At 33.1% G+C, this 20072-nt stretch overlaps 1 protein-coding gene across 3 annotated transcripts in view; it reads right to left on the bottom strand.

Moving 5' to 3' along the window:
* The window catches only part of LOC145266595 (glycerophosphodiester phosphodiesterase domain-containing protein 5-like), a 310040-nt gene that overhangs the window by 67908 nt on the left and 222060 nt on the right, over positions 1 to 20072 (bottom strand). For all 3 annotated transcript variants that reach the window (XM_080122447.1, XM_080122448.1, XM_080122446.1), the window contains one exon: positions 4720 to 4823. In XM_080122447.1, coding sequence (XP_079978573.1) covers positions 4720 to 4823 — 104 coding nt within the window. The remainder of the gene's footprint in view (positions 1 to 4719; positions 4824 to 20072) is intronic.

The raw sequence follows: 20072 nt of genomic DNA, 5'->3' as shown, positions 1-20072 counted from the left end.
AAAAGAAAAAGAAAAAAAAGAAAAAGAAAAAAAAGAGAAAGAAAAAAAAGAAAAAAAGAAAAAAGAAAAAAAAAAGAAAAAAAGGAAAGAAAAAGAAAAAAAAAGAAAAAAAATAAAATAAAAAAGAACTAAAAGGAAAAAAAAAAAGGAAAAAAAGAAAGGAAAAAAAGAAAGGAAAAAAAGAAAAGAAAAAAAGGGAGCTCATACGCCATGGAGACAAATGTTGGAATTTAGTCAGTGGAAAAGAAAAGATAGAAAAAAAAATAGGAAAGAAAAAGAAAACGTTCATGAACTGTGTTAAATGCTTGTGGGTCGGAGGAGTGGGGTAGTGTCAACACAAAATCAAATTTGGTGACGTCACGTTCAAAATGTTGGAGAAGAAAAAAGGGTACAGATCTATATAATCATGAATCTATCATTGTCCTGCATGCGGACAAGAGCTCAACATTCCCTGACAATAACATACCGCTCCTCACACAACTATTATACAACTTAGCACCCCCCCCAACCTCCCGGATGCTTAGAGGGATGGCTTACCTCTCTGCAGTTGGTGAATTGAATCCATAACTATGGGATTTGTTGTGTATGAAAACATGCAATAACAACTCCATAAAAAAAATTAATAATAATAAGACCAACAACGACCTTTAACGCTTGTGATAACTTTTATGCACAATAAAAGTTTCATTTAAATTTGAGTTAAAAAAAAACACAAAAAAACTCCTGGTTTTATTATTTGGAAGAAAAGAGAAAGGAAAGAATTAAAAGACGAATTTTTTTTTTTTTAAGAGTAATTATTCCTTTGGAATTCATTATTGAGAGGAGTATTATTTATTCATTTTTATTTATTGCGAACTGTTATCCTCATCTTTTCTTAGTTGTTTCACGACGTTTCGGCCAACTATTCCTCTGGCCTTCGTCAGGTGGTAACCGCGACGGATAGGAACTTCGAATCTCCTAACTGCACTCTCAGCAATTACTGCCATCCATAGTTGTTGTCGTCTCACCACGTTTTTGGCTTGTAAGCCTCTGGCTGGCTTTGGGTAGGATTGAAACCGCTATCTTCAGACAATTCTCACCTGGAACCGTAGAGATTCAACGTCTATCAGCTGTGCCACTAACCCCGAAGGGCGATCAAGGTTGAATTTTTTGGTCTTATAAATTCATGTTTATTATCTGATCTTCCATGGTCGCGTCCGTACCGAATGGTATATATTATTTTTAATTGGAATTCATCATTGAAATGAGTTTTATTAATTCATTTTTATTTATTGAGATGACTGTTATCCTCATCTTTTTAGTTGTTGTTTCACCACGTTTCGGCCAACTATTCGTCTGGAAGATCATATAATAAAAAAAAAAAACATGAATTTATAAAACCAAAAAATCCGACCTTGGTCGCCCTTCGGGGCCTTTGGCGCAATTGATAGAAACATTGAATCTCTACGGTTCCAGGTGAGAATTGTCTGAAGATAGCAGTTTCAATCCTACCCAAAGCCGGCCAGAGGCTTATTTGACCAAAATGTGGTGAGACAACAACAACTATGGAAGGCAGTAATTGCAGTGGATGCAGTCAAGAGATTCAGAGTTCCTATCCGTCGTGGTTACCACCTGACGAAGGCCAGAGGAATATTTGGCCGAAACGTCGTGAAACAACTAAGAAAAGATGAGGATAATAGTCCGCAATAAATAAAAATTAATATACTTATTCTTTGTTTTGTCGGTGTTGGACGTGGGGGGGGGGATTATCTCCTCTTCAGTTTTTGGTGGTTGTGTAATAATTCTTAACAGGGGTCATTGCCCGGGGTGTGGGAGGTTTTATTATAAGGGTGTTGAGCAACCCAGTCCTAAAAAAAAATAGCAAAAATAAAAATTCACCACAGTAGCCAGGCTCGAACCTGTAACACTAAGAGGAAAAGGATGTGAAAAATAGCAAATGCTTGTGACGTCACGGGAATTTTAAAATAACGTGTTTTATACATATGCCGAGATTGTGAGATGTGAATGACTTTGCAAAAATATTGATACAAAATTGACACCCCCCCCCGTCCTTGGAAAAAGCGGCCCAGTTGATGGTCAAAGAATTAATGTTTTTGGAAAATTTTTTTTGATATTTGTCGTCCAAGACATGGATCTTTCTAACGATACTGATTTTGTCCATGTCTGTCTCTTGTCTTCTCGTGGTCCTTTTTCTTTCTTCTATCACTCAGTTCACAAAACCTCAACTATTTATCTCTCCCAACCGGCTCCCGCAACATGCTGACTGTTCATACTTTATTTTAGGCGTGCACACTTCCTATTGATCAAATTAATTTTTTTTTTTTTTTCTCACTGGAAAAGTGTGCGGAGCTGATGCACAGAAACGCTTTTATACACTTTGTGTGTAACAGCCACCAACTTCCGGTTAGGAGTTTTATTATTTTTATTCATAGATCCCAACATAGTGTGGTAATTTTTACTTACCGGAACTTGATATGAAGGGGTGAAGCGATGAAATTCCGTGTGGCTGTCATTCAAGCAAGAAGTTTGCAAATGGTTGATCGACTGACTTTATTGTCCACTCACATAGATTGGATGTAACAACATTTACATAGGATCGATTAGCAATATAGTCAATCTGTGTCGTTGGTCTTTTAGTTTAGTCCAATCGTACATTTCTCTGTTACTATTACAAGGACCAGGTGTCGTTGTAAGCAATGAGGTAGTTCGTTGCAACTCCTGTTTACCCAGAAAAGTCGTGAAGGATTCACCACACAAGGTAAGAATTTCATAGTTCTGTCCTTTCAGGTCGAGTTCGGGTTTAATACTTCTAGTAGCTTAACGTCCGCCCCCACTTCTTTTTGGTCTGTTAAAAATCCGACATTTTTAGAGCATCATTTTAAATTTAATTTTCCATTTATGTACTAATAAGCAACGTTTATAATTACCCGCATCTATTTCGATAATAACATTTCTTCTGATATGTCTATTTTCTGATGCCAAAAACGATTCCTTTAATTATCTTACCTCATTATGCATGACTTTGATCTGCAAAGATTTCACCTTCCAGCCTGGAATACGCTTTAAAAAAAAAACCCCAAAAAACTCATAATTCATTCTGGAATATTACATTATTCATTGCTTCGGATTCCTCCTTGTAGAAAATGGTCCAGTTTTGGGTGAAGGAATTAATGTTTTTGGCCAATTTTTCGATATTTGCCGGACGAAGGTTCGAGCTTGAAAATGATACCTATTTGGCGAAAATCCGTGGCCTGTGTCGAAAACAACTGTTCTTGTATCTTCATTCTTTCAACCATGACGTATACTTTTTTGTGGTAATTGTTATTTACTAGAACTCGATTCGGAGAGTGAAGCGATGAAATTCTATGCAAGAAGTTTGCAAATGCTTGATCGACTGATTTTATAGTATTGGTTTGTTGTTCACTCACATGGTTTGGATGCGACAACAATTTATATAGACTCGACTAGCAGGTTATAAAAAAAAAAAACACCCTTATCAGCGATAACTGGTTGCTTTTTTTGTTTTTTTTACGTCAGGTGGTTAACCGCGACGGGATAGGAACATTGAATCTCCCAACTGCATTCTCAGCAAAGTACTGCCTTCCATAGTTGTTGTCGTCTCACCACGTTTTGGCCAAGTAATCACCTGACGAAGGCCAGAGGAATAGTTGGGCATTGTGAAACAACAGCTAGAAGATGGTTCTAATAGTCCGCAAGAAATAAATGGATAAATAAGACAAATTGCTCATTTCAATAAGAATTCCAATTAATTAGAATAAAAATTTAATAGTTTTGTCCTTTCATGCCGAGTTTAGGCTTAATACTTCGAGTTGCTTAAACGTCTGTCTGCCATCCTCCTCACACACACACACACACACACACACACACACACACACACACACTTTAGTCAGTTAAAAATCCGACATTAGCCCTGCTGACAGGGCAACTAGTAACCTTTAAATTACTGTTACTTCCAGTTGACTATAAATGTAGAGTTAAAAAAAAAAAAAACAATAAAAAACAGGCGCTTCTACACTATTGGGGCGAGATTTAGGAAATCGTAATATTGAATTTCACATGAAAACAACATCTATATATCCCCTGTATTTTTAAGACGATTATATCCAAAAATTACGAAAATCGATAAAGGTAGAAATTTTTTTATTAAAGAAAATAGAATTTGAAGAACACGATCGTGTATGCTTATGTAAGACACAGGAGAGTCACAAGGGAGGTAATTCAACAGTTGCAAAAAAACAAAAACTTGCATGTATTTTTACATTATTTAATTTTTAAAGAACAGTTATTTTTATATTAAACAATTATGAAAAAATCTTAAATGAAAACCAGACTCAGAAACACTGTATATATGTTATATTTATTTTGTTATTTGCTTTGCGTTAGTCAGATTAAAAATTTAGAGTTACTTCTCTTGTTTATGGTCTCGTTTCACTTCCTTTTATAAAAAACAAAGATGGCGGCAATTTTTCAGCTGCTAACCCGATTAAAATTTTTTTTTTTTTTTCAATAATTCAGTAATATTCATGTAATTTCGATTGCATAATTTGGAAACAATCATTTTAACTTATTAGAATTGACAAAAAAAAAAAAAAAAATCAGTTGAAACCATTATTTTTTTAATCTAAAAACTCCATTTGTTGACTACAAAATCTCGTCCCAATAGTGTAGAAGCAGGAAAAAACAAAATAAGAGACTTACCAGTTAAAACTATTGGCGTCATTGTTGGCCACCAACCAGAAGTAGAGACAGAAAGACATGTAGAAGAATGTAACGATGAGGATGCAGAGAAGCAGCAGATCTTTCTGAAAACGAGACGAGGAGGAAAAAAAAAATATGAGATAAATATCATAAGCAAAAAAAAAGACAATATTATTTTTTTGCTTCCCCGTCACAAAAAAAAAAAAAAAAAAAAAGAAATGCCTTATTTTTTTTTAATAATCCAATTTTTGGCATCAGTATTGAAATAAACAATTTCAACTTATGATGATCAATTACGAGGGGCGTTCCAAAAGCAATTACCCCTACGTTTTTTTTTTTATTCCGCCCGAACGGATCAGAGGGGATTGCAAATTGCATTGTTATGATGACTGAACTTATGCATTCATGACCTGAAAGCGTCATCTGTATTACAGATATTGCCGATGTGAGACTCTAAGAAAGCAACCCATAATGGACGTACATCCATTGTGTCCGATTATGTTGGTTTCATTATATGATACGGGATGAACCTTATTAAAAAAGACACCAGAAGACAAGATACATTTAAGCGTGATAAGCCATGGAGCAAGTCCATGTATTTGTTTTTACTAACCACAAGGGACGCAACTCTTGTATTGTTTTATATTAAAGAGTTGACAGAAGGGGACATAACTCATAATATGACACATTGAATTCCTGGCAAAGGTGTGTTGAGAATGGTGGTGACTATGTAGAAAAATTAATTCTGGAGCACAAAAGATCGTTTGTTTTAATGACACCACTCCCGTCTTTGTAGATCTTCAAGTTTTTGAATTAAAAAAAAAAAAATAGGAGGCTTTACTTTTGGAACGATCCTCGTATTTAATCTGTGTGTTATTTTGATAAAATTTGGATGTAAACAAATCTGAATTTTTTTTTTTTTTTCTATTTATAATGGACGAATCTTTCTCTTATCAAATTAGGTTTCCGTTTGTTTTTAGGATTTTTTTTTTATTGGGTTACTATTAAAAGAAAAACGAAACTGTGTTCGAAATAAATATATTCTTTCAATAAAATCTGTTCAGCAAAAAAAAAAAAAAAAAAAAAATGAATCTTTGCACACGTTAATTAAGGAAACATGTTTTATTATTTAAGAATATGCTTTCAAATACAAAAATGATTTATTGACGTCTCTTCATATTACCAACATTTCGAGAAAAAAAAAAGAAGTTTATTGGTTTACAATTAAAAAATAAAAGCTGTGTTAAGAATCATATTACAAAGATTCAGTGTGTTAGCTGTTGAAATGGACCATATAAATAGTCAAAAACTCTTCTTTTTTTATATAACAAAATTGTTTCTATTTTTTCGCTCATAACTGTACAATTGGTGAGTGTACTGCTCAAGTTGTTTAATCTAAAAGTCTGGAAATCATAATTCTCTGCCATAAAAACAATATCTGGCTAATATTAATACTATGAGTAGGCATCACAAACCAGCCTAGAGTTTAGTGTGCGAAAAAATCGGGTAAATATAATTAAGTTCCCTTTAATTTCAAATAATGATGACTCGTTTATTTATTCAATGAAGTTGTGATGAACAAAGTTCACTTGCATGTCATTTGATTTCAGTTGAAGTGCGTGTGATGAGCATGCTGCTGAATTTGTGCAATCTGAAGCTCTGGAGAATCATAATTCTCTCTGCCATAAAAAACAATATTTTGTTAATACACACGGTTCAAAAGAGAGTCACCAACCTAATAGGCCCGCACTGTCTGCTAGGCTTCAATCCCTGCCTCATCGACGAAATGGTGTATCTCTGCCTGTTTCAAATATTTTAATGGTACATGCTCCGACGAACTACAAGCCCTTGTACCCCATCGCTGTAAATACTTCCCCCCCCCCGGACAAGCAGCAAAATCCCACCCCTACACAGCAGAGATCCCCAGATGCCACACAGCCTTCTACTCTAATAGTTTCTTCTCTTAAACTGCTAGACTTTGGAATTCCCTTCCAGGTTCCTGCTTCTCTGACTGTACTGACATGCAGAAGTTCAAGTGTAATGTGAACAGACATCCTGCTGCTCAACTCCCCACATAGTACCTCTGCAAATTATGCCTCAGATAGTAGCCTCCTACATCAAAGTGGCACTGTGCCTTGTTTGGGGGTGAAAATGGAAGAAAAAAAAGAAAAAAATATTTTTCTTGATATAAGCTTTGAGCGAATTTGAATTAGAATTTGTAAAAAGCTATTTGAATAAATAATTTAAATGAATTAAAAACAATTCAGTTTCGACAATATTGTCTTAATCAGGCATAGAATTAGTTTGCGTTTTTTTTTTTTCTATTTCTTTCCTTGTAACATGGTGTGACTAGAAAAGCAAAGTCTGTGTGGTCTTCGACGGTGATTTTTGTCAAATGTAGTTTGTAGTGGAATGGGGACAAAAATGGATGGTAACATTCAATGCTGCTAAGACTAAACTTCTTTCCTTAAATAATTTACAAGAAACCTTCTCAACCGCTAATAGTCATGGCTAATTATACATTACCTGAAAGTACTTTGTTTAAACTCCTCAGCTTAACGTTCACAGGAAATAGGAGTTAGAACAGATACATCGAGGGCATTGCCAAGGCTGCTGCAAAGGTGAGCTCTCTCTAACGTGCTAGAAAGTTACTTATGTCCGAGAGTATCCTGTACATCTACAAGGCCACCATTCGTCCATGTACGTATTGTTGTCATGTATTCAATATTGTTGCCACATTCGAGCTGGTGCATCTGCTACTTGTTTTTCATTCTTAGACAGTTCTTAGGTCCCACACTGTCAGCTAGGCTTCAACCTCTGTCTCATCGATGAAATTTTGCATGACTATCTACCTCGAACCCTGTCTCAATATATTGAGAATGTTCTTTCTCGATGACGTCAGAGGCACGCCTTCATCACGTGAAGTTTATTATATATGTCCAAACACACTCTTGGCAAACAAAGAAAATCCCAATTTTAATTGTTCAATATCTAACCTATTTTTAATCATTATTTATAAACTCGCATTGTCCATTCTTTTAACTGGCATATTTAATATCCAGTTATTTCTAAAAGAATGGACAATCGACTGCATTCCTAAATTAATTATCTATCTCTGACCCGAATAATATTTAGTTATTTCCAAGAACAATGACAATCGTTCTGCATTCCTAGGATTTGAATATGTATTTGTTTTTTAACTTTTCTTAATGAGTTCGATTCCAACCTTTTCAAACTTATCTGCTTTGCTTTCTTACGTACAGGGGCCTGTCCCTTCATAACAGCATCCCTCTGCGTATTTTACAAGTATTTTGAATGGGAGATGCTCCGACGAACTACAAGCCCCTGTACCCCCTAAACGTAAATACCTTCAACAAACCCAACACACAGCAAAATCCCCACCTACACAGTAGAGATCCCCAGATGCCAGAAAGCCTACTACTCTAATTTTTCTTTTTTTTTTCCCCCCCTTAAGATTGCTAGACTTTGGAATACCCTTCCGGATTTCTGCTTCCCTGACTGTACTGACGTTCAGAAGTTCAAGTGTAATGTGAACAGACATCTTGTTGCTCAACTCCCTACATAGTAAATCCGGTAAATATAATGAAATTCTTTTTCATTTCATTTATTTTTGCACATTATTTTTTTAAAGAATTTTGATTTAACTAAACTAAATCTTTTCTCTTTGTAAATGTACAATTTTTTTTCTCTTGTGTCATTAAAAAAATTTCCTTTTAGGTCATTTCACGCCGAATATTAATAAGCACACGAATAAAATCATATTACAAAGATTCAATGTATTAGCTGTTGAAATGGATTTGATATGAAGAAAACAAGTCTTTATTGGTTACGGTTGATAATCATAGGACTTGTTAATCTTATAGCTTTATCATTATCAGACTGCCAATGCCAAACATTAGACATTTTAGAAAAAAAATAATGAATAAATTCTTCTTTTTTTTTTCTTTTTAATTGTGACGGGGTTATTGTAAAGATGTACAAACAAAAGTAAATACGTGCAAAATATAAGAGTTTAAACATATCAAAAAAAAAAAAGGACAATAATGTAAAGAAAAAAAAAGAAAGAAAAATCACAAAAAAAGCAGTGCAAAAAGCATTCTCAAAATATTGAATATTTAGAAGAAAAAAAATACATTTATATTTTTTATTTTCAGAAAGTTTAGAGGAGATAAGTAATCGGTACCATCGGTTTTAAACCTGGTAATAGGGAACCGTTTTAGGTCCCCATATAAAGTTCTCTTGAACCAATCTATCTCATCTGTTTACAACCATAAGTGGAAACATATACACATATTACAAGATCTCGTGCAAATCTCGTTTTTTTTATTTTTTGTTACCCTATACGAGATTAGTCGATTGAAGGAGAATATAAGCCCGTGTAACATAATACATATATAAGATGAATAAAGTTAAATATAGTATTATATAATTATTATCCGTTCGGGTTAGGCTTGAAAATATTGGATTTAAAGGTTTTATGAGATTAATCGGACCTTTACAAAGTTATCTCTCTTATACTAGTTGACAAATTAATTAAGATAAAAACAATTCCGTTTAAGACCGGAAAAAATTTTTCGATTGATGAATCAATAAACAGCTTTTCTTCATAGGTGACGCGATAAATAGTTCGCATATATAAAATTATTAATGACAGAACCAGTTAAGAAAATTCCAGTTCTTCCTTTTTTTTTTTTCTTTTCCTTTTCTTTCTTTTTCTTTGGCGGCCAAAATATTAAATGAACAATTTTTTTTTTTTTTAATTTAATCATTTGAAATTAAAGGTTTAAAAAAAAAAAAAAAAAACGAGATTTGCACGAGATTTTGTAATGTTTCCACTTCCGGTTATGAATATTTATTGATTTTAAATTATCAATAAAACTGAAATCTATAGACCGTCCCACGTGTACTTTTACATTTGCGAAAATATATGTACATATTAAGTGCGTTTTTATGGTAATCTGAACATCCCCCGTCCCCACAAAAAAAAAACTATATTTAACAAGAATCGCAATCAGGAATTTAAAACAGAATCGGTGATTGTATCGGAATCTGAAAAAAAAAAATGATGATGACAATAATAATAACAAGCCAAGCACGCAGGGTCCCCTTCCACAAGTGACCGATTTGGGGGCAACTTTACCCTATAACGCCATCTAGGAGGCAACCACAGTTATCTTGGAAAATCCGTTCTGGTAAAAATTTACTTTCACCATGACTAATGTTTATGCAAATTTTTTTAAAAATCCAAGGTATGGTTATTGAGAAAAGTGTGAACAAACGAGCCGAAGTAAATTATTAGGTCCAATCTCTTCTTTGCCGATAGATTAATAATATATATAAATATATATACATAATGGTTAGATACAACACCTGAAAATCATTCAGTTTTTATTGATTTGGACTTGAAATTCGGATAATACAGCCTCACATCAGTAAAAGGGGATATATGCATAAAGAGCTATCAATAGATTGACCCTGAAACGGTGCATATTCTCTCCTGATGACCCAACATTATCTGAAAACCGAAGCATAATACCCCACAATAAAAAACAGCCTACAAACTGACTTATGAATCAAATAACTACAAAAAAAGGTGACAAAATCATCCATGTTTCTATCCTGATTACCCAACACTAACTGGAAGGCCAAAGGAAATACTTCACACTTGAAAACAGCTAAAAAACATATACATAAGTAACCTTTGTGTGTGTGTGTGTGTGTGTGTGTGTGTGTGTGTGTGTGTGTGTGTGTAGGAAACGGTCCCTACCAAACTACCATGTAAATTTTTGGTCTACAGACTTGAAACTCGATATATAGGAGATTCAAACTCATGCAACAAAATCGATTAGGTTTTTTAGCCGATAAAAATAGCTGCTAAGAGGTCAACATTGAAAAAATTGGAACTTGGCAGTTGTAAGTCGAGTTAAAGTGCTCCTCTACTCGTGTGCAAATATACATTTATATAATCCATTAAACTGCATTAATTTGGGAAGTTTTAATGTGCATATGAACTGAGCTCAGATGTTAGCTAATAGCACTGGATAGCTAAATGTTTTGGTTTAGATTCTAGCATATAGAATACACAAGTCATATTTTTTTAACTTTTGAAATCACTACTGTATATTAGGTACAATATAATAATCAATAGAGAATTGGCTTTATAATAATAAATTCGAAATCTGCATGAATTAAAATATCATATTTAAGAGTATTTTATGACCAGGCGTCCCTGCTAATATATTTATGTGTATATATAGTCTAAAAAAAGCTTTGAGTATTTTATAAAAAGATATTAAAATAAAATAATAATAAATTTCTGGAAATAAAAACCCAATTAATTCAACAAATCGCAAATTTAGCACTTGCATAAGACTTTCTGCTAGAAAATCCACGATTATAAAATAGAATTTAACCATATAACGGTGAAAAAAAAAAAAAAAAAACTTAAATTGTTAATTAGAAAACGGGGATCATCAGCTGTTTACCACTAGAGACCTCTTCAGGCGATATTTCTTATACAAAAGTGAAGTCCTTAATGAAAATTTCACAGGAGTTTCCAGCACCGAATAATCAGCAGGTCACATCACGTGATATTCAAAATAAAGCAACCTAACGACATTTAATATATTTGAAAAGGAAGAAGTATATATCAAACTGAATATAAATGAATATTTTTTTACTTTATGAGTATTAATTTTAAATTTTTTTTATTATTTTATTATCATTGATTAATGACTTTGAATTAGTTACAAACATTATATATATATATATATATATATATATATATATATATATATATATATAATACTAAAACTCTATGGATCTTGTATGTTTGCAATCAGATTTCCGGTTTTCAACATCCGGTTGCGCATGCGTAAATAGCAACGTCTTCAATCCGTTATTCCAATTCCGGAATTTTTATATCGCTTTTAATACAAACAATTTCATTTAATTTGATCAAATAGTTATTTATATATACAAATAATACATAGATTCATAGATAATTATAATATATATTATAAAATCTATTTATCTATGAATCTATTAATAATATGAAATATTACTCTATACAATTTATGGAAAGAAAACACCTCTCACTTTCCCTCTAATAGATTTCAACACTCCTACTCCCTCTGTTTTCGTTACGTACGCGAGAAATAGTTACGTGTATGTGTGAGAGAGAGAAAAAGGGAGCGATGTAAAACTGGATAGAGTTATCCCCCTTAACTAATGCAGACCTTTTTACTAGAGGGCGTTATTACAAAAAATTTCTTTTTCTTCTTCCCATGTTTTTTAAAGTCGTCTGCTTACATTTCCAAACGGAAAGCTGAATCGGTAAATGCACACATTTCTATTACATTAAATAGTGTTTTCCTTTACACAATGGGTACTGAATGTTTGCTTAAATTAAATGAAAAAAGTTACATTTTATTTTCATTTTCTATTTAAAAAGCCATTATTAACATGTGGAGAGTGTTTTTTTTATTATTCTGTACTTTCAACTAACAATTTCATTTAAAAGATGATATATCAAAATTTGAATTTAACTATAATAAGGATTATGATACCTGTTCAGTGCATATTTACCTATAAGTATGACCAACCACTTATAATTCAGTAACTGTAATTTAAAAAAAAATAACAATTATAATAAACAGAACGACTCATAGAAATCTATCTATATTCTTTTTTCATTTTAATATACTTTCATAGAAATGCTTCTGTTATGTAAAAAAAAACTATTTTCTTTATGCCACAAGTGTCACGCTCATACATGAATTCCATAGCTAATATAACGTACTGACCCAACGGGTCACGGGTGGTCTAGTATATATATGTTTCCAGGTTCGAATCAATCGACTGGTGTTAATCGTGACACCCTGCATTGATGATTCCCGAAAAGATGAAGCACTATTGTCTGTAAGCATTTAATAATCGTTATAGTAAATAATTATGTCAGCCTCTTTAAGAAACTCGTTTCTTATCGTTGAGCATTTTCAGTTGTAATAAAAAGTCAGTCAATTTAGCTCTTATGCGCAGATCATCATATAATGATTAGATCACACTGACATTTAAAAAAAATAAATGTTTCAATTTCAACAGTATTTCTCGTGGTTAACGGTAGCCGAATGGATAAGGGTCCTTGCTATTGAAGCCAGAGATGGCTTCTGCTGCCAGGTTCAAGTCTATCGACTGGCGTTAATCGTGACACCCTGCACTGATGATTCCCAAAAGGATGAAACACTAGTGTCTATAAGTATTTAATAATTATTATAGTAAATAATTGTATATATAATTTGTAAGCAATTTCTTTTCTCTCATAATAAGCTCTACTCTCTATTATTTGTATATTGAGCTTTTTTATTTGGTTGGGATTAAAATATCTAATATAAATACTAGTTTGCTATTGCTTATATCAGGTAAACACTGCACCTCCTTTGATTTCACTATTTTATATATATATATATATATATATATATATATATATATATATATAAATTGCTTACAAATTATATATCACAAGTATATTTAAATCACCTTCATATTTTATTGGATGCATGGTACGCCTTACACACGTTTCCTTGAATGGTATAGGTATAGCAAACAACTCATCAGAGACACATGTAAATCCATAAAAGAATTTTTTAAAAGTCAAATAAAAAAAAAACTTACTAATTTCTAGATCACGAAAAACACCCGTCTAGCCGAATCCACTGTGAAAAATTTCCCCCACTCTATATCTGTGCCTAAATCAAAACGTGGATTCCATGAACAAAGCTTCTTTCTTAGAACTGCACGCCTGTGGAACTCTGTTCCGTCTGCCTGCTTCCCACCTGACTACAACTTTGATGTCTTCAAGTCCAACATTAGCAAATTCCTAATGAACCGCCCCCTTAAGTAAACACTTCATAAAATCTCCACACTAACGTACTGTACTTGCAATAACCCTTATCCCTGAGTGGCTTCCGGGCCTTGATAAGTGATGACCACCGTGCAAAAAAAAAAAGAAAAAAAAAAGATAATTCTAGAAAGAGTAAACATAAAAAATCTTACTTATCACACATACACAAACATTATATATATATATATATATATATATATATATATAGTGAATAAATGACAAAAAACTATATTTCAAAGTTCATGATGTTGACCATCTTACAATTTATTCCTTTAATTCAGTTGACATTTACAATTGTTGACAGTATCTGTTTTGTAGTGCAAAATGAATCACTTAATTTTGCGCTACAAAACAGATACTGTCAAGAATTGTAAATGTCAACTGAATTAAAGGAATAAATTATAAGATGGTCAACATCATGAACTTTGGAATATAGTCTTTTGTCATTTATTCACTATATTGCTCTGTAATTACATTGAGCTTCTTAAATAAGAATTGGTATATATTATAAGAAAATATATTTCCACAGATATATATATATATATATATATATATATATATATATATATATATATATATATATATATATATATATAAAAGAGGATTTATAATTGGTCTCTTAAGTTAGACTCCTTTCAGCCTCTGTTTATGTCAGCCTCTCTAGAAAATCAGACTTAAACAGAAGACTGTTAAAGCAGGTCAATTATAGGTGCCCTTTGTTTGGACTTGAAACTGATGTTCTTCTGATTTTCTGTAATATATAAATAAATATTGCACGATTATTTTCAATTTTCTGAATAATCGAGCACTCTGCTGGGATTCTCCTCCACTGACCTCAAATATATATATCATACTGAAATTTTTCTTTGTAATCGAGCACTTTGATGGAATTCTTTCCCCAAAACAGTAAACAAATATATATATATATATATGTATATGTATATATAGTGTATGAAGCGATGCTCTTTGTGTAAACGAATTGAGCTTAGGTATTTGGATAATGTCAAAACATTGTTAATTCATTGCCCGCATAGCAGTAGCCCTATAGTGCAACAGTTAGAAGCTCCGACTGTCGTTTGGGCGATCAAGTTTCGATCCTGGTCTTGAGGTAGTTGCTTGTCTAGCCGCACTGATGAGCTGTGAAACAGCAAAACAGTACTGCATGTGGATGACTATGTGTGTGTGTGTGTGTGTGTATAAAATAATTAGAAACTAGATTAAAAAAAAATGGTTTAATGGTCCTCCAACTCCTTAAAGATTCCATGAACCCCTCTCCCCCATAGGAAATCCATACATGAAACAAATGACACGACATAGCACCTCCGACCGCCACCACAGGAATCATACTTTGCCTTTTTGGTCAAAGGTATATTTATATACCTGGGACTTCATTAATTGCAGCACAGAAAAAGAGAGAAAGGGGGGGGAGATTGATTGGGAAAAGAGGGATGGAAGAGAGAAAAAGAGAGAGAAAGATTCAAAACGCAATTAGAAGATCCAAGTGATGCAATTTGGCAGTAATCCCTTTCGCAGAATGAAAACCTTTGGCAGTAATGAGGTTGTGTCCGTGTACGTCACCTGGTATCCATGACAAACATTTTTGAAGTGTACATAATTACTGAACTGACACTGAACGATGTCTAACGGACAACTGATGCTGGATCTCTCGTCTCAAGTGCCAGAAGAGAGTCACAATGGGAGTTACAAAGTTTGAGACGTTTTAAGAATTGCTTGATTTATACAAGAAATCTAACATACACACACATACAAACATATATATATATATATATATATATATATATATATATATATATATATATACATATTTCATAATTTTATGCGGGGGGGGGGATACAAAAATTTCATTATTGCTATGTTCATGATTAAAAGTGCGAAAAAAAAAAAAAAACTTTAATGGAGGATGGGCCAGCTGACCGGTTTCGACTTAACTTTTCATGAGCTAGATCGAGGGATTTCCTTTTTTTTATTAATAAAATCGAGTTTAATGGGAGATATGTTTAAAATAAAATGGGAGACGATATATATATATATATATATATATATATATATATATATATTAGTGGCCTGGGAAGGCCACAAGGGAGATAACTAAGAAAAACAAAAAACCTAAGCAAAATTCATCCCAAAGCAGCAAAACTAAAGCTGGCTTGCCAGGACACTATATATACAAATGTAGGCAAATTTGGGAATATTTAATGGTTTGAAAATATAGGTTCTCTTTACCAATTATAATAAAAATTTAACCATGGAATAGTATTTAAATCTGCAAAAAGTCTGCAAATTTTCATGTAGTTTCGTCCCATAGAACCAAAGATATGAGCATTTCGATATTCAATTTGGCTATGAGTATCGATATACCACCTTTTTTTTAGCAATTTTATAAGTTCCAAATCTCGGCAACTATTGAGTAGAAATTAACAAATGAAAGCGCGTTGGAAAGCTAATGACCTGAATTGTATAGAGGGATATGTGGTATTTGCCCACAATGTAGTATCATTTCAAAAATGGGGGATCACTTTTCTATATTAACTCAACGTAAAATGAGCACCCACTTTATGGTCACCTTTTTTAGGGTGCCTTTATTGTGGCCTAGTAGACCAACACAAAACCTACCCTAAAAAACTTGTTTTCTATAGGTTTTCGGGTTAAGCAAAAATATGTGCGCTTGTGCGTACAACAATGGCCACTACTTATCTAATAAAGAATTACATTGCTTAAGACCCGGAAAAATACTTATTTGCAGAAAATGTAAATACGATATTCGTTTTCAGCACATCTGAAAACCTAGAGAAAACAATTTTTTTAAGGTAGGTTTTGTGTTGGTCTTCCAGGCCACAATTATCAAATAAACACCACCCCTAAAAAAAAAAAGTGGCTATAAAGTGGGTGTTCATTTTACGTTAAATTAATATAAAAAAGTGATCCCCCACTTTTTAAAATCATCATTTCTTCATATCTTTGAAACTACTCGGTCCCTGGGATTTTAACTGTTATTTCGTTTCCAGCATCCTCAAAAACCTTAAATAGTGCTAATTTTAAAGGATTTTTTTGTGAGTGAGCAGATACTACATCTCTACCAATATTTCAATCAGTCATTTGTTTTTCTAGTTTTGCATATGAATTACAAAATATCTGATATTTCCCCCAAACCTCTGGCCTTGATGGAGGGGAGACTAAAACTTGCTGCTATAGTTTCGAATGATCTGAAATAACAGCAAGGAGAGACTTGATTCCCAATATTTCTCATATGTTAAATCTTCCATTTTTGGTTTTCATACATAAAGTAAATTTCACAGTGTATAAGGATTATTTGATACTGGAGATATTCATAATCGTACTCTATTTCTAAAACAGGGAAGATATAACATATGAGAAATATTTGGAATCAAGTCTCCTCTTGCTGTTATTTCAGATCATTTGAAACCATAACAGCAAGTTTTAGTCTCCCCTTCATCAAGGTCAGAGGTTTTGAGGAAATATATATTATCTCTATTATTATAGAAAGGTCACTATGTGTGTGTGTGTGTGTGTGTGTGTGTGTGTGTGTGTGTGCGCACGATTTCCTTTCTCATAAGCCGAGCTTATCTTTTGCAAATTTCACACAAAGATAATTTATGTCTGGCAGTGTTCTTAGATATGTTTGTACAGAAACAAACAACTGCATCTCCAATTGTGCTCCCAGACAAACAACTCCACCCTAAATTGTGCTCCCGGACAAGCAACTGTACCTCAAATTGTGCTCATGAACAGACAACTTCGTCTCTAATGGTGCTTCCAGATAAACAACTGCGCCTCCAATTATACTTTCAGACAAACAACTGCACTTCCAATCATGCACCGGAGTGAACAACCTCCACTTGTCAAGCGAAACACAATCCAATTTGAAGGAAATAGAACAAAACGTATTTGTTTTTTCTATTTTTTTTTTTTTTTTTTCTATAGCAAAATTTATTTATTTTTCTGCTGCAGCGGCGGGGGGGGGGGGGTAATGACAAAATCCGGAATCCTCTCTCCGACGCTTCTTCTTGGTTTCTCCCAGTTTTCAATATCTACTCTCTTTCCTCCCCTAATTTTCATAATTTATTTCTCACTTACACTAGATATTACCTTCCACGAGTCTGAATCTCTAATTTTCCAACTCTTCTATCTTTTTCTGTCCAATACTCTGACTCATTCTCTTCTCATCTTGCATTGTCCGTGGCATTCCAGAACTCATTGTTACCATTTACCTTTATTTTCTTGTGATTAGACAAGCACTGCCTCGGGGAAGGGCCCCCCCCCCACATCATATCCACAAGAGAATTCCAATTATGTAATTGTTCATTGGTTGTTTTTTTTTTCTTTTTTTTTTTTACACATGACAGCTATCTATAGATATTCTCAATCACAAACACGCATACATACACAAATACATGCATACATACACAAATACATGCATACATACACAAATACACACATACATGATGATTGCAATGTTTTGTCAGACGAGTACCACTCCTTCAGACACTTAAAGTCCATGAGCCCAAAAATGACTTCCATCGCCACAGGACCATTTTTATAGACAAATCCCTGAGAGAGTATCTATACACAGATGGTGTTACATAGTCTTAGCTTTGTACGACAGCTAAGTCTCTCTCGGTTTAAAATGTTGAGATCCAGCAACAAGCAAGAGCAAGATAGCCAGCAACAAGTTAAACTGCAGACTAGCTTAATGCGGGTACTGGTCTCCTGCTTTATGATTTTTTAAATCAGAGATTTGCTTCTTCTAGAAAGGTTGCCTCCACCACGGCTTACGAGAGCCATCTCCACCCCAACACACACATATACGCACACAAATACATACATACATACACAAATACATGCATACATACACAAATACATGCATACATACACAAATACATACATACATACACACACAAATACATACATACATACACAAATACATACATACATACACAAATACACGCATACATACATACACAAATAAATACATGCATACACAAACACATACACAAATACATGCACAAATACATGCATACACAAATACATGCATACACAAATACATGCATACATACACAAATACATGCATACATACAAAAATACATGCATACAAAAATACATGCATACACAAATACACACACACATACATACACAAATACACACATGCATACACAAATACACACATACATACACAAATACACGCACACATACACAAATACACACATACATACACAAATACACAGATACATACACAAATACATGCATACACAAATACATGCATACACAAATACATACATACATACATACATAACAAAAAAAGGCTTCCTTCAGTCTTGACAGACTATGGATACCCACGGTAAGGGTGCCTGCTCATGAAATTTTTGTGGCAAGAGTTGTGCAATCACCAACCTCACCTCTCCTGAGTTGACATTGTTGAATACCAGTGGCAAGTGGAGGTTCAGGACGACTGGAAACAATGCCAAAATAAACAGAAAGCACATACAGCGTCTAGAATTCCCAAATGGTCACCCATCTGGTACTAACCAGGCTCAACATTGCTTAAGTTCAGTGATCTGACAAGAACCGGTGTGTCAACACACATACATACATACATTAATACTAGGGATTAATCGGAATCGAAATCTGAATCAGGAATCTGAAAACTTGGAACTTTTTGAGGTATCGGAATCGGAAAATGTTGTGCTTATTTTCCGATACCAAAGCCAATTTATCATTTTTTTTTTTTTTTTTGATGTTTTTAAAAAATAAAATTTTCCAATGTTGGTAGTAATACTAAAATAATAAATATTTATTGATTTTTAAACTACCAGAAAAACTAAAATCGATCGATCATCTCTCCACAAGTGTTTTTTTTTTTTTTTACGTTTAAGAAAGGTATGCACATTTAGGATGTGTGGGTTTTTTTGGGGTTTTTTTATGGTAATCGTAAAAAATAACAACTTTATAGTTAAAAGTGCAGAGATTTATAAAAAATCTGAATCAGCATTTGTATCAGAATCGGGAATTTAGTACAGAATCGGTGATTGTATCGGCATCACAAAAAATATTGGAATCGTCCCATCACCATTAAAAACTACCTACTTTCATTATATAAAGTACTAGAAGATATGTGAACGGAAGGATTATATAATTGTGAAAAAAAAAAAAAAAAAAGCTCCATAAATACGTAGTTAAAACAAAATAAATTGTTTTGAACTATTAAAATAATTTCCAACGCTACCGATATTATTTATACATTTTTTTTTATTTGTATTTTGAAACATGTAAATCATAAATTTTTGTTTGAGATGTAAAAAAAAAATCATTAAGATGATTAAAATTTCACTTTTTTTTCCTATCTGACAAAGAACATTGTGAAAAATTTTGAAAATGCTTGGCTAGTCAAAAC

This window comes from Euprymna scolopes, chromosome 41 (assembly GCF_053919585.1).
Source record: "Euprymna scolopes isolate OS-2025 chromosome 41, ASM5391958v1, whole genome shotgun sequence".
Lineage (NCBI taxonomy): Eukaryota > Metazoa > Mollusca > Cephalopoda > Sepiida > Sepiolidae > Euprymna > Euprymna scolopes.
This window is presented reverse-complemented; position numbering and strand designations above follow the sequence as displayed.